The sequence below is a fragment of the Dendronephthya gigantea genome, unplaced genomic scaffold, assembly GCF_004324835.1.
Source record: "Dendronephthya gigantea isolate DGI-Jeju-01 unplaced genomic scaffold, DenGig_1.0 000020F, whole genome shotgun sequence".
Taxonomy (NCBI): Eukaryota; Metazoa; Cnidaria; class Anthozoa; order Malacalcyonacea; family Nephtheidae; genus Dendronephthya; species Dendronephthya gigantea.
The window spans coordinates 2,581,824-2,605,808 of record NW_021163030.1 but is presented as its reverse complement, the minus strand read 5'-3'; the positions used below and the strand labels follow the sequence as shown (position 1 = coordinate 2,605,808).

Genomic DNA, 23,985 nt, shown 5'->3' with positions numbered 1-23,985 from the left:
TATGCGATTAGAAATCCTAAGATTGCGTTTTTCAACCTGCTGCATTAGGCATTGCAATACAGTATGTCAATGTGGTCAGTATGAATATCATAGATAAAATATTAGCCGCGACACTGAAACGTTCGGAAGTATTCGGAGGTAGGTGAGAAGGTGAGAGGCTACACACTGGGATGATATATGTTAAATAACAATAATCGTATTATTGATGCATGTGTTTTCTATAATACTATACAAGTATTTAATATGCATGTTTGTCTGGGTAAAACCCAGCATGCATGATCAAAACAAAAATGACGTTTACATCATACGAATTTATAGCTGGCTATAACTATAAGCCACGTGCCCTGATTCGGGCTTAGTAAAGGTTTCAATAGTTTTAAAATAAAATCAACGACCCTAGGTTTTAGTAACAACCGTGTTAGATTAAGAAAAACAAGTTATATGTCAATATGGTACACAGTAAAACAATCCTATTTTATGTACATATGCAAAAAAGGCATATCTTCAGATGGCAACCTTTATCTTCGCTTTCGTTTTCGTTTTATCTGAAATCAAAGTAGATCACTTGCGTTACTTCCCTTTATGATTTTATTTTATGAATTAATTTTAGCAACGAAAGCAAGGCTGAGAACATGCAAAGGAATATGTAAATTCCAACGGAATGTTCATTTCATGAATTTAACATGTCGATAGGTTTAGTGCATTGGAGTTTTTGGGCTAATCAGATCAAATTCTTTGTAGCGAAATGACACAGAATCGAATTCTGCATTTTTATGGATACTGCCTCAAAATTTAGCCTTATAAACCCTACATAAATACTACTGTCCCTTTGACCCTTTTATGACTACTACTTGCACCCACAAATATACCAAAATAAAAACAAAATTAACTTGGTGATCAGAAAACAAATGCATTAAGCAGTTGGAGCTCTAAGTAAATAACCTTACAATTAAGGAAGACTGTTCCGTGGGATTTTCGTGATTATTTTCTTCACGATTCATGCGCTTTTTGACTGTAACCTAAACAGAGACATCGTATCTTCATATTCACATCTCCTTATTAAAGTGTGAAAATTCATAATTATCTGAAATAGCTATCCTTACAGTGTCGTCCTTCGGACTTTTATCACTTCTTGTCTGCATGTTTTCATTTTCTTTTACTTCACCGGAAAGGTCCAGAGAATTTTTCGCCCTGAAAATCATACAAGTGCATCGTGTGACTCCCATGAATCGTGTAAATTCTCCATCTCTCGATCTGCGGATCTACCTTTTATCAATTGGAGTTTTCCCGTCTGCCTCCTCATTGATATTTCTCTGTACTTCACCAAGATCTGTTCTTCTATTAAAATTTTAACAAACTGCATTGTAATTCAAAGTGTGATAAGTGTATAAGAAATCCAAAATAAAATACCATTCGTAAATGGATTTTTGAAACAATGTTTTTACTATAAATTATTTATCATAAATTACTAGCAGTTCGTCTACAAACATTTTGTTTCTTTCAACAACTGGATTCCTTTGTCTTCGAGGTGAAAATCTAGTTGGCTGTTCTTCCTTCAATATCTTCCCAGGCGACTTTTTTGTTTGCTTTTCTTTTCCTGAAGTCACTGCCGTCGTTTCACGCTTCCTTGCAGGCGATAATTTTATAATTTTGATAATATTATCCATTTATCCTCATATGGGGTATTGGATCATTCAATTAAAGAGTGCTTCTCAGTCCAAATTTGAGCCAGTTATTACGTTTGCATAATATTTAAGAATGAAAATATAAGAGGCGAAAAAATTAACCTACTTTGTGGGAGACGTTTTGGATTTCTTTCTTGGCGAGACCTTAGTGAACGATTCTTCCTCAACTTCTTCCTCTGCATCCGGCATATTTTTTCCTCGTTTTCTTTTCGACTTTTCGTTCCTATGAGAAGATTCAAATAACTATTATAAAACTACTGAATACTAAATTAATTAATGAAAAGGGAATGACACTTTTCAGTTTTTCATTCGAGGTAAAAATAAAGAATCAAAGCATATAGTTTTACTATTAAAAAAGGTGGCATCGTGGTTCGTTTTTTGACATTGGGTTTTCCTCATCTGGAATGAGTCCAACAAGCAATTGCCGCGTGTCATAAAAACAATTTTCAAATGTATACTGTATTTGCATGCGTGGTTATGAACGATTACCTTGGCGATTTTTCTTCTTCAATATCAGAAATCTCTTCTGCATCACTTTCATCATCTTTTTTCTCTAACATACTCAGTAAAGATTTCTGAATCTTTTTACCTTTTGACTTCTCAGAAACCCTAGATGGACATACGTAGTATTTAGCTTAAGTTTGATTGTGAGAGACTTGGTATATACACAGCAATGGTTTAAATTATCTCTAAAACTGGTAGATTAATAGATGCATGCTTTACAGCACACAACGTTCTTATCCCTTATTCTTGACATTCGCGATCATAGAGATACAGACAATGAGAAAGAAACCTTGTATTGCTAGTCGAGGGTTTCTTCCTACTAGCAGAACCACTGCTTGTTTTGATAAAGCCTTTCGTTGGTGTAACCCTGGGAGCAACGCTGGTTGTTCTCTAACAAAAAAGATTTATTCAATGGCAGAGCATAACAAGAAATATCACCAGAAATTGTTGAAACATATAAAATAATTTTTCAGCTCGTAAATACCTTGACTGGCGAGACAACAAACCCTTTTGGTAAATATGACTTGCTGTTGTCCACCTGAAATTAGACATAAAGGTATTACTAAGAACAAGGGGGGGGGGGCGATATAAGCCATAGCCCACGTGTAAGACTGTCCATCTGCGTCCTTTGAGAGAATTTCCAAAAATATTTTTGACATCAATGTAACTGGTTTACGTGTACCTTGCCAAGTGGCAAAAATAATTTCTTGGGTAACGCGATATTAGCGGGATAATCTTTGAGTAAAAACGTTCGCGTCTAAAAAATTCAACAAAAGATTTCCGAAATAAAGACAATGATAAAATAAATCAGTGTGTTCGTGTAATGTCATTATAAAAAAATCTGACCTTTGAAAAACCCATAATTATTCCAATAACGATGTCACATACAACGTAAATCGCCTGCGTTCAAGAAAATTAAACATAGTCGTTAAGTTGGGAAGTGGTCTTTATGAAATTACCCCATACCACATCCAAACGTATATATGATTCCTGTGACAAAACTTCAGCTTTTTTGTATAAACTTATTTCACTATCTTCCATTAACTTCCAAAAATAACAAAAAAAGAGTTGCATACAAAGTCAGTATTGACTGACATCTTCCTGAGGATGTTCCCTCCGTGTTTTGTAAGAAAAGACCTGCACTATATTTTGTCACGTTACAAGTCGAATATATCAAAGAGATGATCAAAGAGCAGAACGATCAATTCACATACGCGATTAACACTCTCAGTTTCTTGATTGTTTGCATCTTTTGTGTGTTTGATGTTTTCTGCGAGCTTTTTCATAAAATTATAATTATCCCCTCGAGTCAAGATGCATTCCATGAAAAACCACAAATAGCTATATCGATAAAAGACACAAATATATAAATAGAAATTGAATTGCTTTGCCGTTGTACGTGACATGCCTCTATAACGACTATTGTATAAAAACGCACATACATCAAATATTTAATCTTTAAGCCTGGTTTATATTTAGTCGTAACATTTTCACCGATGAGAAATAGTCCAGATGTAAATTTGTTTTTATTTCTATATTCAAATCAGTCATTGTTGACTGCACACACGTATAGAAATATTCTATCACATCAGCCACCTTGACATGTTCACGAGACTCACGACTAAATGGAAACCAGGCATTTTGAAAATATCTTACCCTTTAATTCCTTTCAAGTGTTCGCTTTCAGTGTAATCATAATTTGGAAGATGTGAGAGCATATAGATCAGATACGGCATGGCATATTCAGGTAAGAGTGAAGCTGTTCGCTCTAGATAGTTTAATAAACATCACTCATTAGTTCACACTATAACCATAGCGGACTCTACAAATTGTCACTTTCTCTCCCTTAAATTTTCTCATTGAAGTAGAAACAACCCTAAAAACAGGCCATTTCAGGCCACTTCAGGTCAGGAGAGTGTCTATTACTTTAAAAAGAGAGCAGTGATATAGGTTACTTTTTCCATAAGAAGTCTTTTGTTATGGAAAAAGGTACCAGAACCATTATTTCTCAGATGCAAACTAATAAACAAGTTATGCATTTGCTGTCGAGGATACGCGTGCATGTACTGGTAAAAAACGCTAGGTGACGAACCTGGAGGAATTTTGTGCTGCTTTAAATATTCATTTCTTATATTAATATTGCGAAGGATCATGTACTTTGCCTAGAAGAAATAACACAATCAACACTTCTCCAACACAAGAGGAACGACCCTTCATACGAGAACATACGCTTCGCTATAACTTTGTTGTCAATAAGACAAGCAGACATCAGTGCTTTCATAATATATACAGAGTATAAAATAAACAAAATTACTTGTTGTTTTATATCCTTGCTGGTTTCTTTTCCATAGAAAGAAAATAGTGCGAGATATTCCAATGGTAGTTTCAGTGAATCCAGACCTTTGGACAACTTCGTAGCAAATTTTTCACGAACCTGAGTGCACGAGTCCTAAAAAATTCATCATTCCAATACAATTGTACAAGTAATTTGTTAGTCCCTGAAAAATTGGCTAAACCACCATGCAATAAGATAAATGCACCATACGAGATATATTTTCTCAAATGAAAGTCTCAGTTGCAGATTACATCTATAGAAGGTAACCGAAAAGCCTACTTTTGTAAATTGTTTGAAAAAATCTTTGTCTCGATTAAGAAAGCAAAAGTAAATCTTAAAGATGTTCATAAAGTATTGTTAATAATTTTCACGTTATTACTATAAACATACCTTTATAACAGAAGTTAACCTCTGGAAATATTTCATCTCCAGATATACATGGTATGCTGGAACTTGTGCGAGTTTCAACAACCCACAAGCAGCAACTAGTTTTATATGTGACATTTCACAAGACCTGAAAGACAAATCGCCATCGACATATTTAAAAAAATTGGATAATTTCATCACATGCTGTTTAAAGAAATGCGTATAGCGAGAGTTTACTGTTGTGCACAAATATATCGCGAAGAAACGTAAAAAATACTGCTAAAAATGAAGACACGATAACTGAATTTTCAGAAAAAAGTTTGCTTACCGTATACAACCACCTCCCGTTATATCTCCGTTTTGTTTTATTGCCTTATCCAACATCGCGAAAACAGGCTGTACACTTTCACTGTCATTGTTTATTTTACCACGTAGCCAGTTCACCAAGATCTTCAAACCAAATATCTGTACGAATTCAATAAACATTAAACTCTGCACGCGTAGGGAATCATGCATAATTGCAGCTTATTATTGCACCTATAAACCGGGAAAATTGGCTTTGCAAAAATACCTAGACATATAGAGTCCTGCAAAACCAAAATAATACTTGGTGTAAGGAAATTTTAGACAGACTTTTGTAAGGATAACATGATAGTTAAATCACATGTATCATATATATCTACAGTATATGGGGGTATATGAGGTTTCTCTTCAGGCACTTGGCACAGAAGGCTTACCCCTGCATGCAGGTAATACGTCATTGACTGTAATCGTCAATTTACAGTTTCATACGATACCGACCTTTGCTTTCGCATCTTTCGATAAATCGTCTTTGTCACACCACAGTGTACCTGTCTTGGGGGTCTTACCCTTAAAGGTGAACGTACAATGATTTTAAAAATTGGCAAACCGTATTGTGTAAATATAATACATTATCAAAGATTTCAATTCAGGAATTCTTAGAACTGTATAGTTGCTTTTTGCGAAATTGCTATTCAACCTACCCGATCTTTTACCAGCAACTCCTTGAAAACAAAATCTGTTATGACAGTGACATGGTGTGGTTCAAAAACAACAGCAGCATGAAGGGCTATTTCACTGATACAAGATAAAGTATTAAGTAATGTGGAGGATCCATAATCAAGTGATTCCAGACGACTCTGAAATGAAAATTATTAAAGTCTTAAAAAAACCCTGGGCCTGATTTTTCAAACATTTCGTCACAAAAAAAAACAGAGAAAAACTACACCATTTTATTTGGTGACTTTACCTCCAAAATTCTTTGAAAGATGGTCGATGAGTTTGGGTACATGTTGGTGACGATGCGCGCTGCCAGCTTTACTTGTGATGGGTTTCCTTTGGTTAAGATTTTAATCAGTTCTTGCTGGTAGTGACTACAGTAAAGCAATTAAATAAAGTATGAAATCTTGTGCGGTCACAGAATTATCTATAAGGCTAACGGTATGAGCCCCTATGGCTACTGTATTACAATCATCTGTGATCATTGACGAAACATGGCAAAATATTATACTATTTTATTTTTTACATTATATAAGTATTTCCTAATCATACAATTTCAGGACTTTCGATACTGTAATTTATCATCCAAAATACATATTATACTTACGAATATAACGTTGAGTCGATTTTTTCCAAACCTTCTCCAATATGTTGCAGTATGCGCAATGCGTAATCAACTGAAACAAGAATGAAATGATAAAATATCACGAAATGCAAGGCATGATGATTATGACGCAGAATACACAATTGTTCATGCACTCACCTAAAACGTTCCTTTTCTTTAGAAACATTAGAATGTTTTCGAAGATGAGCGTGAATTTAAACTCTGCAGGGAACAACCTGACGCAGGTCTGAAAAAAATATTCAAAACATGTTTCACAGGAGAAAAAAGACACTTGAGAAATAACTTGGAGTTGCAGGGGATGTGTCAAAGTTGAACTGCTATAATAACTTTATTCACATGCATGATTGTAATCATTTTCATCTAATATCTCGCATCTCTAATTCAAAGTAACATCGTAAAACTTGAAGATGAATCGGAATTTAACAAGGCTATAGTTCATGAGAATGCAAATTTTCCGATAAAAACTTGAAGTACTTACCAGGAGTAATTCTAGAGCCATGAGTCCCCTTGATGTGATATCACCTCTATCAAATTCCTCACTGTCTTCCTCGCTAGACATATCATCTTCAAAAAGTTCACCATTCAAACATTTCGTCACTAATTCGACAAGTTCCTTCCCAGCCGAGGTATCAATCAATAATGGTGCCGCACGGTCAAGGATTGCTTTTATTGTATCATACATTGGATTCTTGGCTCCAAACTTTATAACGACTTCTCTCTAAACAAATGAAGTATAAACATTAAGGTTAACCGAAAAATACGGTATATATAGTCTATTTTTAATTTTATTGTACATCCACTGGCAATTGCATATATGGCATGACAAGTTCCCATGACTGATTCATGTCTGTTCCGATCATGCACTGCAGATGTTACGGAACCCAAGTATATCGAAATATTGGGAAAACAGGGATCAGAAGACAACATATACACCAAGGGCATCAGTCAGGATATCGCAAACTTCCCTTTCTACCTAATTGTCGGGATCTTTAGAGGATACATACCACAGCCTCGGTGACTTTGGCACAGTCCTGCCCACTACTAAGACAGGTTTTCATTAATTTCAGCAAATTCTTCTCTGACAGCATATTCACCAAACTTTTCAGATGTTCTTGTGATTTACTAGGTTCTGGTAGAACCCCTTGAGAAAACAAGCAGATATGGTCATATGTTTTAAGATATAATTGTAAATAACTGGAACTATATTCACAGCTCCTTCAGCTCCTAGCATTTCAAATTTTGAAGAAGGTGAAATATTTTCGCCTTAAATAGCAGCAAGTTATCAGTTATAAGCATATAGAATTATAAGATCATCATGCTGTCCGTCTACAGTATGTCAAGATCATACAAAATATTCTCTCAGGCTAAAGGCCCTGTTACACGGTGCAAGTTTTCTTGCAACTTGCAATGCAATTCTACTTTTAAGACATGTAAATTAGTGAAGAGTTCTTAAAATATAAGTGCAAGAACGCAATGGAGTGTAATAAACATAAAGGTTTCGAAGTTGCCAAATTTACATCTCTCAAAAAAAGAATTGCATTGCAAGTTGCAAGAAAAATTGCACCGTGTAACATGGCCTTAAAGGTTAGTAATTTGTTCATGGGACGAGTGCCGGTTATAGCTGAAGCATTAAAAGAAGCACATAACATAGGCTTATAACCAATAACTAGGTATCGTTTTAGTTCAGTTTGAATTCACTTTATGCGTCTTAGCTTCTTGTCGTGAACACAGTTTTTATGGAGTTGGAAATATACTTACTTGCAATTGCTGAAATTTTTGCTGCTATAAGCTTTTTTGCCTCCGTCGGCTATAAAGAAGAGTTATGGGAAATTACGGCTTATCTCAACTATAACTTTCTCTAGAATACATGCAAGTCTTTTTTGGGTACACTCAACTCACGTTTGACCTCTGACTTTCCTCCCACAATCTTAGAATTTCATTCATATCTGATCGTAGACTAAAAGAACCAATATAATACATGCAGTATATTAAAACACGAACTTAGATGACTGGTAAAGAAATTGACATGACTTTCTTTTACCTGGCTTGAGATGATAACATGTGATTGAATGCTCTAAAGGAAAAAAATAAAAGTGATCGAGAGAATAAATGTTCCGCCACCTTACTCTCGAAGATACTGAAGTGAATTTCATTTCAAACACTTCAAAGGAAATGTACAGTTCGGTCTGCGCATGAAATATGCTCATAACAGTCCAGGGAACGCGTTGATTTAAAAATTGTTTAAATTTTGCGTCTCATTTATTCCCAGCCATCTTCGCTTCAAACAGTAAATATATTCAACTTCTTTCATACTTACTTTATAGCTTGCTCACCCAGCGTCTGATATAGAGTGAAGAGCCTTTTCATTCGCTCTTTACTTGATAATGAAATTGAACAAGGCAACCAAGAAATACCCGTTCAACATTTATGCTAAACAAAACGACAGCATTGCTATTTTTTCGGTTATAATAAATTTACTTTTACTGAGGTATGTAATCTTCAACACTCTCATTCGAAATAATGAGCGTTTAGAGTTTTTGATTTTATCGCAGCCTAAAAATATTTTTACACGGTACATACCGATCTTCAGGGGAATTCTGGTAATAGCAATGCAAGATTTTCGTTGGGATCCAAGAGACTTTCTTTTTCTCATCGACATTTACATCAGCCCTGGAAAATAGTTCACAAACTGACCCTATTTGTGGTATATCTCCCTACTTGTATACTTATTTCAATACCTAATCTAAATAAAGCGTATACATATAACCTTGGCGCTAATTGTTGTGCTATTTACCAAACCCGACATACGCCAAACCCTTTTTCACCTCAGTCATAAAGCAAGAAATAGTGCACCAGCGGCTTTCTATTTTATAAAAATGTATACTCGGTATTTTGGACTGAAAGTTTGTTCAAGAGTTTTACGTGCATGGGAGTTCCTATGAAAGTACAAGAATTCCTTACGCTGACATCTTCTTATAAAGCCTTCCAAGAGCCAAAGTCGTATCTTTTCGAACATCAAACTAAAAATTAAGGCAAACATTTCAAACCAAATCTAGTTAGACCTATGCCAATGTACACCAGAAAATTAGCATTTAAATCCGGGTACAATGGAGACAACTTGTATAGGCAATCCAAGAAAGTTTATATGATGAAGATGATACTACAGATTCACATAAACATGTACACACCTTGCGATCCCTTAATCGCTCTGTGACAACGTCAAAAAGCTAAGAAAAGCAAAATATTAAATCATGTATTATTGTATCGTGCAGCCTCGTACACAGGTATTTATTTCCGCGCCACGGCCTACGCTGCAGCAAGCAAGGTGTAGCAACTTGCAGTGCAATTCTAATTTTGAAGTTTGATATGCTCAGAAAACGTTATCGATCGTAAGAAATGTTCGTATTTGTCAACTTTAGATGCCTCAGGAGTAGACTTTTGCATAGTAGAAAGTTGCATAGTGTAAAGGCCGTTTTCCACTTCAACGGTATCGTAGCGAAACGTAGCGTATCTCATTGTTTTAAATTCATCAGTTCAAGTCGAATACTCTGGAAACAAAGAAATACGCCACGTTACGCTACGATTGAAGTGGAAAACAGTTAAACAGGCCTAACATCGCTATAAGGCTAACCTAGTTCCAGTGAGAAACGCTAAATGAAACACTCCAAATTACCTTCTGTGATACACTGTTAACATTCTCTGATGCTGCTTCACAAATTGTTGTGACAACCTCCATGCGTACTTTCTGTTCCGGATCCCTCTGACGTTGAATTAATTTTTCTGAATTTTAAAGCAGAAAGACTGAAAGGGAATCCAGGGACGAAAGTTTTCTCTCATGATGCAGTGGCTACAGCGGCGAAGGTTTACAGTATTACCTGTAATTTCTGCAACCAGCTCAGGATGGTGTAGGAAGAAGAGCTTAGCGTGTTTCGTACATTCAATTCGCACATCAGTATCAATGTCCACAAATCTTAAGAACAAAATGGAGCATAAAAGAATATAACAATTAATTCATTAAGATCAATTACCAATCAAAGAACTTCATTCTTTGCTACTTTGAACAATCTCAAAGCCTATTATAATCCATTTAATCGTAATTGTCGTGAACTCCTCGAAGTGGCTGATGCATGTATAGGATGTTTCTGTACGTATACCGGTTTGAAAATTGGAAATGAAGAAAAAATTTAATTTGGACTAAATCTCATCAGTAAAAATGACTTGTTCATGACAATAAGGACACATTGGAAAACAGGCTTAAATTAAATATAATTGATTGCAAGTTTTTTTCGTAAAGCACCCGAATGGTGCGTGGAAACCAATTTTTATAATTTGACAATTAACTGCGACGTAATTAGCGAGGAGGTCTATAACATATGAAAATTATATTTTGAATACTTTAACAATGTCAATATATACCTGCTCAGGAAGCAGTGCCACAAAGGTTTATGAGATTGAGCTAATGTTGATTCCTCATCTGAAAACATTTTGCCCAACAATGCAGCAACTGGAATTCTTTCATCTTTATTAACACTCTGGTAAATATTTGAAAATGTCAACCACATGTATCTCTGTGACACCTCAACAATTACTTATGACACACTAACTATTGTAGCATAGCTTTCAAAAATGCATCATTATTGTCAAATTTCGCTTAGCGAAAAGAATGTTGTTTTCTTTAAAGGAGTAACTTCATGAGTCAGTGGCATTTTTAAAGAAATAAAATGGTGTTTAAGGACTCAGATTAAACTTGTATAGATCATAAGACACATGCATGTCTATACAGATCATACGATCATTACATGTACACACACCACAGGGATGGAGAAATACGAATAATACATATATTGAGCGCTCAGCTAAATAAAAATTTGCTCCAAATTTGCAGTCTCCAAATTTCACACAAGTGCATTCTGCTTCTTCTGGGTGAACCAAACTGCATTATCTGCTTTACAAGGCAATTTAACTGCACTCCTCCTCTTGCCGAAATTAGCAACGTTTATATGTATATGTAATGTAGGTAATAGTATAACCTAAACTGTAATAGTTGACTATCAAATAAAATAAGTTACCTTGAGTTTAAATTCTAGCTGTGGTAAAACAGAGAGCAGTATACTGGGACAAATGTTGTACAATTCATAAAGAACATCATATAGAGAATCTTCCAGTCTACTTTCAGATGCTTTGTCGAAAAATAAAGCATTATTGAAGAACTAAAAAATAGCAAAGTACACAATAGCTAATATTATAGAATAAAAAGCATCATGCTATTTTCATAGAATAAAATGCTATTTTCATAGAATAAAATGCTATTTTCATAGAATAAAATGCTATTTTCATAGAATAAAATCCATTCTCAGTGCCTACCTGTTGTATGTGTGGTTCAATTGATGTTGCCGTTCTTTCAATCAGCCCACTTGCTAACTCATATGCAGCCTTATTAGATGTCTTTACAAAAGATAATGTATATCAAAATATTGATCACTTAGTGTTCATGAATACACTCTATAGAAGGCATTGAAATCATTTGCCGGCTTTAATGAAATAAGTTGATGCTTTAGAACAAACTTGGCAGTATATCAGGACCTAATTAGTGTAAACTCATCTTTTAACTAACCTTTCTTGGATTAACAATATTTTCCAGGATGATATCAAGAAGTTCTTGTGGTACAGCTTCTGCCTCGGCAAGAAGTGATGACATTATATCCAACATAAAATTCTTTACTTTTTTACTATGTTCCTCTCTAAAATAAGCCAACATTGGAAACTTCATTTTATTCCTTGCAAATATCTTCCAAATTAAATTAAATTAAATTAATGGCCTAGGAATTTAACAGCTTAAAAGCCAAAGCTAAATTTTTAATTTATTAGATGAAATCAATGTAATATATATCAATGTAATATATATTATAGGTACCTGACACTATTAAACATGTTCTTAAAAAACTTTATTATAAGGTCATGAAATTCCAGCTGAACACAAAGAATCAATGTCTTTACTATAGAAAGTGTCTAATAAAGAATAAATAGGCATGGTTACTCATTTTAAATAATATCTATTATGACCATTATTAGATCAATCAATTATACATACCTCCAAAAGATGAAACAGTTTCTCATAAGAAGTTCCTTTTTCTCCTTTTATTGATTTGGCATGCTTAAGTCCTTCTAGTTGATTGATAATCAAATCAAATATTGACTGGGAAAATAAAAAAAAATATTTAAGTACCATAATAAAATTTATCATACATATGCCATGCAGGTTTTGTACTAAATAGTGTGAAAAAATTGGCTGTTTGCCAGACTAAATCTGCTTGTATATGTTTGAATGCATATTATCTATTTTTTTATTTTGCTTTTTGTTTTGTTCATGTAGTATTCGATTCATGATTATAGTTCAACTGCTAAGCAAGGGAAATCATTTTAAAGTGAAAAGATATTAATAGTGATCAAATTATAAAGCTCACCCCATCACATGTACCATTTTAAAAAGTCAGCATTGGACAAGTTTGTAGAGAAAGCTAGCATGCATTCAATTGGCCAATGCAGCCAATTGACCAAATCAGGGCATGCCTTGTCTGCAAACTACTAGACTACAGGTCTATAATACTAAATTGTAGTATAACATGTATACCTTACCCATAATTGGTTTTTGTCATAAGGGGCATCAGGTGCATGAATCCTTAACACATGTGCCAAACAGCAAGCAGCGTAACAACGAACATCTTTGTCTGCATGTTTTAAAATAAATGGTCTGGCTAATACCGTAACTGTTCCATGATAGTCTTCAATATGATCTCCCTGATCAGCATCACTTAATTCCCGAGTTATTTTCTGAAAGAAAAAAAAACAAGGTCTTTTCTTCTATTGCCTATTTGGAGCTTATTTTGCTGATCAATTAATATTTTGTTCTACAATAGTAACACAATATTAATATTACAGTACAAAATTAATATTTTATACAGTCTATTCAGGTGTAAGATTTTGTAGAAAATTTAGTTAATTTTTAAAAAATTTTATAAAATCCCTCATATTATACACAAGTGACAAGTACACAACCGTATACAAAACGGAAAGACCTAATTCACCCATACACACTTACTTTTAAACGTCTCAGCAATTCATCTTTACTTAGGTTTTCTGTCAATTGTTTGCTACCGGACCTCTGTGGTCGGGGTGGACTTTGAATTTGTTCTTTTGGTTTTGACATTGTTCATACAGCAAACAATAAGGTCTACTCTTTCAACCTTCCATGTAATAAACACTTGCTGTAACTTTGCAGATACACAACCATAAATAGTTATTTTTCTTCAAAAAAATTCTCCTGCAATGTATAGAACGAAATACTGCTCTCAAATTTGCAAATAATGCAATAAAAAAGTTAAAATACTGTGAAATGTTTTTTGAAAAGCAACAAATATAAAACCCTCACTCCCATGGCGCGAAATGCAAAATTCGAGTTCCAGCTCAGGTTGGTTACTTTATGTGAACCCCATTTTAGGGTATCCACTGAACTATAAAAAAATGTAGTGCAGTGGAACGCTACATCTGGTCGTAAATCATTGGAGAAGCCAATTTTATTTGAAATGGTGCTAAACAGTAAGGTCGTATATACCGTAATATGGAGTTATTCCACCTTGGTGAAGTTGAAGATATTTTACATCCAATATACGAAAATATGGTATATTCATGTTAAACGTGGAAAACGGTTTCGAACATGCAGCTTGTTGCTTTGTAGGTGGTTGTGAGCTGATAAAATTTTTAAATAAAAATAACCAAATCCATTTGATATATGATTAACAACAGTGTTTTTTGTGTGGAAAAGATGATGGATGGAAAAAGAATTTAAAGATAATGGATGAAAAGAAAAATCATTAGCCCTAATGCAGATAGCTTCCGTGAAGTATATTTTTTATGACATGTCACAATAGACCGAGTAGACTCGCGTACACGCACGAGCGCCACGAGAACGAAAACTATCAGGGCTAATGGGCTGCCTATGGTATATGCGTCAGTGCATGCGTATATTATACGAACCAAACCTAAAATTGTGCGTAGTTTAAATGGGACTTTAAAATACACATGTTTTCACTTATATTTCCAGTTTTATATAGTCTACATGCAGCATGAAAGCATATCTTTAGATATCTTGTCTTGAAAGTAAGGTTTTTCATATGCATGACATAGCTGTACCCTTTAAATTTCCCTTGAAAAAATTTGAAAACTGATGTATATTCTTCTTAGCCTAATGTAACCTGTTGTGAAAACTGTTTGCTAAGTTCTTTCATGATTTCTTGATGACTTGACCTCGGTCCTTTTGCTTTAATCTTAGCATAATTATCTTTTACAAACAAAGAGAACTTTGTAGGAGCTCTTGTTTTCGCCGGGGTGCCATCTTTGTTCACTCTTGGGAGGAGTTCCAAATGACTGAAATAATAATGAAGAATATTAAAGAGACTAATTCGTCCATGTTAAAGTTTTAGATATCTTTTATAGTGGTCCTCAATCCCGAGCAGTATTTTTGTATTTATAACTATTTCTGAATTCTGTATATAACTTTTTGATTTTTTGTCTTTAATGCAACGAGAAACTTCAGAAAATAGTGATGAAATCTCATATACACGGCATCCTATGCTACGTAAAACAAGAAAGAGCAAGTTGAGTATTTCAGTGTACTGTAATGTCAAAGTTTCAGTAAGACCTAATTAATATACAGACATTTGTACTTCTATTCTTTTTACTGCGCAAATAATAGCACGAAACACAAACCTAAAACAGTAAGGACATCTGGCTGTTTTAAGATTGACAGACTTCGAATGTCTTCCAAAACTAGATAAAAAAATGAATAATACCACAATACAACCACTAAAGCAGGCAAAAGATCATCAGGTCCTAAATAATGATGGAAATACCCAGAACGTATAGGATTGTTATTAGCTGCTTTATTATTCCTGTAAACTTTCTTCCGACAAAAAACGATGCATAACAGGATTTCAAAATATTATTCTGAATCCCAAAGACGTACGAAGCTATTTGGGGGGATCGGGACAGCCTTCAAATTGAGCATAATCGCATGATATGAATCAGGCAACCTCCTTTCGACAGTCGGGCAATTTCCTCTAAATTACTTCATCCACCCTCCCATTTTTCCCATACGCCTACGCTAAGTCCATGAAATATTATCGCCAACAATGTTGATGCAATTGGTGGCTAACAAACATGAGGGGTATATTAGCACAGATCTAAATTTCATTCTAGCTTTATAAGATGAATTATGTAATTGACATACAGACGTTGTAATCATCTTATATCACGCTAGCATTTATGCAAGGAAAAAAATGTAAAAGTTTATTTTACCTATGTTTACATTTAACACATCGGTAAGTAAACTTGTAGTTGATATCGTAACTATGGCAACGTGATATAGGAGGTAAATCTGAATGCACCATCTTTGCTTTATGTGCCCTTAAAGTCACAATAATATAGTTTTAAATAGTGAAGATTGTCGACTTCTATAAAATGCATATTTAAAGCAGAATTCACGTTCTGGACATGTTTCAAAATTATCCTGAATATCTTTAAACCGAACAACATGCAATTTTATACGATTAATAACATTAATAATATGTGTTGAAAAGCACACCATACCATCGTTTCCAGTGTGGACCATGTCCAGCTCTAACCCCATCAATCAACCACGTGGCTGCGTGACAAAGTTCGTGAATCAAAGTGTCACGTATTCTATCTGCCGACAAAGAAAACTTATATTTGACACGGATCTGACTACAACCTGAAGACTATGAAACATTCTCGTATATTCCAAATAGTAGCGTCCTGCGAATTGCATGCATCTTCCAAGGAAACGGTGTAACGATGTAACATAACCTGATTTATATATATCCTTGTACAATCTAGAGGTGAGAATACAGTAACTTCGACATACATACCACATGAATCAACAACTTTATCCGATAACTCAATTCGACATTTCTTGCTTAAAGATCTTTAAAAAACAACAATTGAAAATGTTAATCGTTGCTGATAAGCTGACTAATTAAAAAGAATACGCATGAGAACAAACGTGTAAAATACAAGTCAATTCGTTTCATTTCAAATTTAACAGCATGATGCGTATTCAAACAACATCAACAGCTTTGTGATTGAACATTGATTTGGTACCTGTACTGGGTACGATATGTATGTACACGAAGGCCATGATAATGTAAGCAAGAAAATTAACAAACAACAAAAACTCACCCGATATAATAACAAAATCCGGCCGTCTTTGTCATTTGTTTGTTCCACGTAATGGGTAGATCCACGGGCAACTATAGAACAAATGTGATGTGAAATGGGAAGCCCTTTCTTTCCAATGTCCCTCCACCTCTTTCTGGACGGCAGATTCCCCTGTCTATCCCCCTCTCTATAAAGCATTTCTTACAAACTTATATAAAAAAAGACCTGCAAATTAATGCATGCCTGTGGTATTTGCCGAGGCACTAAAAAACTGTGATATATTTGTTCATATGTTACAATAAAGTTTATATAACCACCAATATATAACCCACCTTGTTACCAAAAACTGTTTCGTTGTAACACTTAAACAGTTCATCCACCAACCGGTCCCGACTCTTTCGCCATAACTTGTGAGGGGTGTTCACATACGGTGTGACAATACCTTTGATGGTTTTGACAGATGAGATTTTGGTATTTTCTGAAGAGAAAGAATGACAGTAAATAGTTACCATGGAAAACCGACAATATGTAGTTAAAATTGTAAACTTAAAACAAAACTTTAACGATCAATAAACGTACACATATTGATCCATTTTTTATACCACTCTCCATTAAACTACCAACCTTTAGTGTTTATTTTGAGTGGAGTTGCTTTAATTCTGGGTGTGTTATATTTCTTTACAGGGGAAGCCCCTTTAGGAAGAATTGCTAAAGAAATATAATTAAAATATCGTTCAACTCTCCCTAAACCACTAAAGTCGACAATTTTCGCATAAACCCCGTTTTATTGTGTGATAACTAAGATGTTAAACACGTTTTTCGAATCTGATAGTCTAATTATTGAATGGTCACACCCCTAAATTAAAAACCGAGTATTATACCGAGTGTCGGTCTCTTTTTTGGAGTAGTGTTGGATTTGAATACTGGAAGACCTTTACTTCTGACAACTAAAAAATTTGAAAAGTGTATTAAAGAAAATATAATGTGCCGTAGTACTACATATTTATAGGATCTGGCCAACTTTTCTCTTATTTTCTCGTGCAAGTTGCATTTAGAGTAGCTTAGAGGCCGTATTTGCCCAGTTAAATTATGTCTCACATAAAATATATATTGAATATCCTCACTAGACTTTGGTGTTGTGAACGAAATTGTGAAACGGTTATCTTCATCTTCCGAAGAATCTGTCATCTCATCTTCCACTATGAAACTTTTTAAACTAGAAATAATACATTTAAAAAAAAAACAGTTACTGAAATTCTTACTAAGAACGCCATGCAGCAGCCTAAACGGTCGAGATGTCCCTTCTTTTTCACATTTCAGGTTATTAACTGTATTAGAAATGAAACTATGCAGCGCTAGTGCGGTTTTGCATGATAGAATAACACAAAGAAATTTAAAATAAATTATAAATGATAAATTATCACCTGTATCTTGGAGTTGACTTTGGCTTAGGAGTTTTCATTCGGTCTAAAACTATAATAAAGCATACCTTGAATTCTTGCACCTGGTACGTACAGTATGAAAAATCAGCTATGTTAGACAGAGCATCTTACATTGTTCAAATTCATTATCATCATCATCATCACTTGAGTTTGAAAACTTCTGATTTGTGGGCAATAATGTAGGATTCATGCCATTGCTTCAAGTGAGATAATAAACAATACAATACAGCAATGAAGTTGAGGACCTACACAACTATATACAGAAATTATCACATATAAAGCAATTAATATATTGTACCTGGCTGTTTTAATATGACCAGCACTTTTTGCCTTTGTTGTGTTCAATGCTTTCTTGTTGGTCAAATCTTTCACAAGACGACTTGATAATGATATATCATATTTTCCACAATCACTGTCATCAGAAGTCTGTTCATCTTCCCAAACAGAATCACTATCACTATCACTCAATAAAATTACAACCTTCTTCTTTCTCGCATGTGTCCACATATTTTCTTTGTTTGACAAATAATCATTACCGCTCATGCATGATGTTCCAGTTGTTGATTTCTTTTCTTCAAGATCAGGCAAAGGAGGATCAATTTTGGAGACTAAACTTGTAATGCCATTGCCATTTGAATTGAGAACATCATCAGGTTTCATAAAATCATTTTGGACTTCTGAGCTCATTGGTGTTGTGGCATCCTCAACTGTTTTATCTATATCACTGTTATTAAAAATCTTATGTTTATCATTGTCAAATAAAACAATACTTTCTTGATCTTGTTCAGTGGATGCATTACCATGTTTTGAATGATGTGATAAAGCATAAAATTTCTTCAAAGGTTTTGGAAAAACTGTTGTTAAGTTGTCATCTTTCTGTAAATTTCTCTGCAACTGGTCATCTGTCAATGAAGTAACTGATTTCATTGATAAATCCAGTGTATTGTTCAAAGAGCCTGGCATATTGGTGTTGAAATTCTGTTCAATAGCTTCCTTAATAAGTTCATTTCCTAGATATTCTGTGTTTACAGAGTCAACATGTTGTTGTACATTCTGTTCCAGTAAAAACTTTTCAAATGTTTTATCATATTCCAGGTGCAATTGATTGCTAACTTTACATGGGATGTTATCCTTGGCATTTTCCATTTGCGATTGAAGCTGTTCACCAAAATCATTTTTACAACTGCTCAATATGTGAAAATCTGGAGAAAAATTATTTTCCTCATCAAAATGATCATTTAGCTTTTTACGAACATCAGGACTGTTTTTATCCATACTAAATACTGACTCCAATATAACTGTATTTTTTTGGTGCATTGCATTCTCGCTAATAAGGGGACTGCAATTATTTTCATCCAAAAATGAACTTGAATTTTCCTGGTTTTTTGAGCCATTATTGACTAGGGGTGTTTTGGTTCTGCTATCTTCTAAAAAATGCTGCTTCTTTCTGGATTTTCTAACTGTTATATTGCTGCTGGAGCATGAATCAGGAAACTGAAAATTTTCATCTTCATCCAAAGAAAAATTGAGTGAACAAATTTTCGATAAGTCTAATGAAGTTTCAATTTCAGAATTTATATCATCTTCACTCCACAGTCCATCAAGTATGGAACATTCAATTTGTTTCTAACAAAATAACATGAAACAATATATTGGTAAGAGTAATATTTTAATATTTTTTTATTTTAATATTTTCTTATTTTTCAGGGGTGTAGATGGTCAAGTGAGTTTTATTTTGCTAAAGGTCTGTTCACATGATCCAATTTTGTTGGATCCAATTCACCTGTGATGGATGTTTTATAGTCTGTTGTCTGGTAATACGGTCTGGTTTGTGAACCGTGTATAACAAGAAATTATATAAACCAGATTATGATCATATTTTACCTCTTAAATAGTAAATTATTCTCAAAAACAAAGGAACATAGCATGCGTTTTTGTATAAACGTTTACCTTAGTATCGCTTACTGGGATTGAACAGTCTTTATTAACAGATATGTTACCCAATTCGTCCAAAAATTCTTCAATTGAGGTGTCCGCCATGTTGATTTTTAGACAGTATACAAATTCAATTTTTACGCGCCCATATTTTTTAAACGCTAATTGGTTGATTAGAAGATGATGATTAACCAATCATAGCACGTTTTTAACTTTTCATACCACAAACTTGTGTTTGATAGTCTTTGATTCCGCCTAAAAGGTCAGAATAAGTAGTTATTCAATTGTATATTTTTATTTTGTACAAAGACATTGAGGAAAATACCCGCAGAAGCTCATTTTCTATCAGCTTTTGTTTTACTGTTACTCATTCATTTGTCATTTGGGACAAGTCCAATTTGGTATCCAATTTACTATGATCTGGCTGACTGGTTCTTGGAAAAAAATTGGCACAACTTTTAAATCTCAGCAGCAACTCCTGATGTTTACTGGCTGTAATTATTTCAGATATGTTTTTACTAAACTCTCCAAACATCAGTATGGCACTGTCAACATTATGCTCCGACCCTTCCAGCATGACAGAACCTGTTCAAGAATCAAACTAAATAGTATCACCACCTTTCAGTTACAAAATAGCATTAGTCATCAAGACAAACATGTAGGAAAGCCTAAAAATGTTTTCTTTCAAAATATTCACAATGGTGAAATGGATGTAAAGCAATGCAGATATCTAACCACTGATAATTCAAACAGTGACATAAATCAAAGTTGGATAGCAAAGTTTCCAAAATCGGTACAACCATATTTGGTAATGTCTAGAATGGATCGTCCAATAGGATATTGGTTACTATTTCTTCCTGGAGCATGGAGTATTTCATTGGCTGCTGATGCTGGATCAATACCCAATATTCATTTATTGTCCTTGTTTTTTGTTGGCGCTGTGTTAATGAGAACTTCAGGATGTGTAATCAATGATATGTTGGATGCAGATCTAGATAGAAAGGTACTTTAACTTGTTTTTCTTGATGTATATAGTTTATACATACAAATTTACATTTTTAGTCTGGACATGCATGCAACAAGTCTCTTTCTGCATGTGAATGCCTTTTATCTTTTGTTTATGTATAATGTTAGGTTGCAAGAACGTCAACCAGACCCATTGCATCAGGTGATATCACTCATCTTCATGCCTTGATTTTCCTAGCCAGTACATTAAGTATCTCCCTTGGAATATTGTTGTCTCTAAATCAATACAGGTATAGGATATATTTAATATTGTTTTTTCACCGCATGCTTTCAATTTACTCAATAGCATGTCAATTTGATCACCGGTGCATCATTATTCTGCAGCTGTAATCATAGGCAGCTCGGTCAATGCGGGTACCACATACTATCTTATGTATATAATATTATCTTATGTATATAATTATCCTAATTATCTTATGTATGTAATAAATTATTATTATTAGGATAATTATATTCATAAGATAGTATTACATACCCACATTGACCGGGCTGCCTATGCTAGAATTGGCATTTTTCTGCACAAACAAAACATTTTGAATGGTTGGTAACACTGATTTTAGGCAAATTCTGCATTCTATTTTAGTATTGTACTGGGTGCATCATCACTTTTTCTTGTTGCATCTTATCCATTGATGAAACGGATTACATATTGGCCTCAACTTGCACTAGGTATGATCATAGACACAGGCATACTTGACTATAATTTGTTAAATTGAGATACTTCTGATGTAAATTTACTGTTTCATCCTTCATTTAGGTTTTACCTTTAATTGGGGTTGTCTTTTGGGATGGTCTGCAGTTACAGGATCCTTAGATTTGACTGTATGTTTACCATTATATGCAGCAGCAGTCAATTGGACAATGCTATATGACACTATTTATGCCTTCCAGGTAAATAACATCTTCATTCCTCCCCAAAGCGAAGCTGCATTGAGGTTATCAATAGAAGACCTAGATATCTCATCCTCTGGCCTTAATCCAGATTGAATGCCACACCTTTGATAAAAACTCTGGCTTAGGAATTCAGGGCCATTCAGCGGTGCGACCTTGCGAAGCCTGCTCGTTTCTGGCCAGAAGGTGGAGCAGTCGGCCAGTACAGCGTGTTTTTTGGCCAAAAATGTCATCAACTGGTTAGGAAGATGGCGAAACATAATGCGTAATATATATAATGCAACTTGCGCAAGCGAAATTAGGTTCCGGACCATGTTGTAGCATTGCTACAACTTCAAGAGCACCACAGGTTGCATAGGGAGTAAAAGCTTTAATTCAGGTTACAAATATCTCTAATTGCCATTACCATTACTAGCCATTGCCATCAGTAAAGAAGTACTACGAAAACAATTTTCTTTTTCTCAGGACGTTGAAGATGACAGATGGATTGGAGTGAAATCTACAGCATTATTATTTGGAGATCATGCTAAACCATGTCTTACTGGTTTCGCTGCTGTTGTGATTGCTAACCTAATTGCTGTAGGAGTGAATACCTCACAGACTTGGCCTTATTACCTTGGTTTAATTGCAGTAACCTCTCATCTCACGTGGCAGGTAAAGCAATACTATGTCTATAACCAACTACAAAACAGGTAAAGTGAAAGCCTATCACCTATCCGATGCAGAAATCACCTATAAGACATTTACGACCTCATTCATTTCCTGGAAACCGGGAAATGATGGGGGGATAAAACTTCACGCGATCGATTTTTTGGTACGCCGTACGCTTACTGCCGTCATTTTTGTGGCTGAAGGCCTGTCTTACGATGTGCTAAGTTTTCTTAGCATTTCGAATACTCTTTACAAATTAACATCGCTCAAAATTAGAATTGCGTTGCAAGTTGCAAGGAAAGTTGCATAGTGTTACACCGCCCGAAAATCCTCCCCAGAATGGAGTTTTTCGAACACATGCAACAGCACCTCGTGTAACTGCGTGAGCGGCAGCTAGGCCCTGGGGAGAACTAGTTCTCTCCGACACGCAATTCAACTTCATTTCTTCTGTTATGTTTTATGATTTATATGACTTCTTTTATCAATGCAATGATAGGTTGCAACTGTTGACTTGTCTGTACCAAAAGACTGTCTCTCGAAGTTCAAGTCAAATAGGTGGCTTGGAATTATACTGTGGATGTCAATCGTCATGGCAACTCTGTGGAAATCAGATCAGGAAAATACAGAACGTGCAGGGAAAACGACAAAACAACCTTATAATTTATAAAAAAAAATCCAAAACATCGTTCGAGAAGATTAACATAAAGGCGTTCACATGGAATTAAGCGGGCGAATTTAGAACCTCTCTTACTCGTCTGGTTTTCACGTATGAACACGCAGGCTACAACTGGTAAAATTCTTTTTCATTTTACCGTGTAAACACCAAAATCGGGTGAAATTGAGCATGGTCTCGAGTTAGAACAGAGAACCGCGTGAACGTACAACCTTTGTAACAAATAACCATTGTGTAGATGTCAGGCGAGGTTGACAATGTCGGTCATTTTGTTGTGTAAAACCATGCAGAATATCACTGATGCAAATGATTTTAAAAATGAAAAATTTATTAATGCAATAATTTATTATTTTATAGATAATTCAGAAATGTTACTGTTAAAGTATTAAAATTAAATAGTCAGCGAAATTTAAATATTGGCAACGTTTATTCACGTAATTCCATCTCAGTGAATTGTGGTAAATTCCCTGTCAAGTTCAGTGAAGTGACCAAATTTGTATATACATATATATATATAGAGTTCTCACGAACAATGGATCAGAAACCATTGGCGTTCCTAGTAATGGACCTATAGCACTGATGTCATAATTTTTGGGTGC

The 23,985-nt window shown here is 34.6% G+C and overlaps 3 protein-coding genes across 3 annotated transcripts; 1 reads left to right on the top strand and 2 right to left on the bottom strand.

The window, feature by feature from the left end:
* Window positions 1-210: 210 nt before the first annotated feature.
* On the bottom strand, window positions 211-13,973 carry LOC114521557 (sister chromatid cohesion protein PDS5 homolog B-A-like). The gene is given in 42 exon segments (XM_028542023.1): window positions 211-545; window positions 948-1,019; window positions 1,104-1,191; window positions 1,267-1,338; window positions 1,489-1,626; window positions 1,792-1,908; window positions 2,175-2,294; window positions 2,479-2,579; window positions 2,674-2,727; window positions 2,872-2,946; window positions 3,036-3,089; window positions 3,404-3,530; window positions 3,846-3,957; window positions 4,282-4,351; window positions 4,504-4,638; window positions 4,915-5,038; window positions 5,219-5,355; window positions 5,692-5,760; window positions 5,895-6,050; window positions 6,161-6,284; window positions 6,518-6,587; window positions 6,674-6,761; window positions 7,014-7,253; window positions 7,540-7,676; window positions 8,294-8,342; window positions 8,435-8,492; window positions 8,577-8,609; window positions 8,853-8,928; window positions 8,931-8,965; window positions 9,116-9,205; window positions 9,497-9,555; window positions 9,724-9,762; window positions 10,209-10,315; window positions 10,411-10,505; window positions 10,952-11,067; window positions 11,605-11,745; window positions 11,900-11,980; window positions 12,150-12,276; window positions 12,450-12,544; window positions 12,627-12,731; window positions 13,172-13,366; window positions 13,635-13,973. Coding segments are annotated over 42 exon segments (4,116 nt in total). The 5' UTR covers window positions 13,743-13,973; the 3' UTR covers window positions 211-518.
* Window positions 13,974-14,471: 498 nt separating this feature from the next.
* LOC114521435 (acidic repeat-containing protein-like) lies at window positions 14,472-20,250 on the bottom strand. The gene is made up of 14 exons (XM_028541888.1): window positions 20,161-20,250; window positions 18,509-19,836; window positions 18,322-18,407; window positions 18,193-18,241; window positions 17,893-17,984; window positions 17,650-17,715; window positions 17,393-17,476; window positions 17,101-17,246; window positions 16,790-16,860; window positions 16,480-16,535; window positions 16,181-16,277; window positions 15,890-15,997; window positions 15,302-15,361; window positions 14,472-14,959 (listed from the first exon to the last, which is right to left on the bottom strand). The coding sequence occupies exons 1-14, from the start codon at window positions 20,248-20,250 to the stop codon at window positions 14,773-14,775; spliced, it is 2,520 nt and encodes an 839-aa protein (XP_028397689.1). The 3' UTR covers window positions 14,472-14,772.
* A 125-nt stretch (window positions 20,251-20,375) lies between these two features.
* Window positions 20,376-23,729, top strand: LOC114521377 (4-hydroxybenzoate polyprenyltransferase, mitochondrial-like). The gene is made up of 6 exons (XM_028541802.1): window positions 20,376-21,148; window positions 21,280-21,401; window positions 21,755-21,840; window positions 21,929-22,062; window positions 22,528-22,716; window positions 23,210-23,729. The coding sequence occupies exons 1-6, from the start codon at window positions 20,561-20,563 to the stop codon at window positions 23,378-23,380; spliced, it is 1,290 nt and encodes a 429-aa protein (XP_028397603.1). The 5' UTR covers window positions 20,376-20,560; the 3' UTR covers window positions 23,381-23,729.
* The last annotated feature ends 256 nt before the right edge of the window (window positions 23,730-23,985 follow it).

Bases quoted from the DNA above. Each gene is read 5' to 3' on its own strand.
- LOC114521377 (XM_028541802.1), top strand. From the start codon at position 20,561: ATGATCTGGCTGACTGGTTCTTGGAAAAAAATTGGCACAACTTTTAAA. The intron at 21,149-21,279 runs GTACTTTAACTT...GTATAATGTTAG, and splicing joins ATGCAGATCTAGATAGAAAG to GTTGCAAGAACGTCAACCAG. The intron at 21,841-21,928 runs GTATGATCATAG...TCCTTCATTTAG, and splicing joins TTGGCCTCAACTTGCACTAG to GTTTTACCTTTAATTGGGGT.
- LOC114521435 (XM_028541888.1), bottom strand. From the start codon at position 20,250: ATGGCGGACACCTCAATTGAAGAATTTTTGGACGAATTGGGTAACATA. The intron at 17,247-17,392 runs GTTGGTAGTTTA...CTTTCTCTTCAG, and splicing joins ACTCAAAATAAACACTAAAG to AAAATACCAAAATCTCATCT. The intron at 16,861-17,100 runs GTGGGTTATATA...TTTGTTCTATAG, and splicing joins AAACAGTTTTTGGTAACAAG to TTGCCCGTGGATCTACCCAT.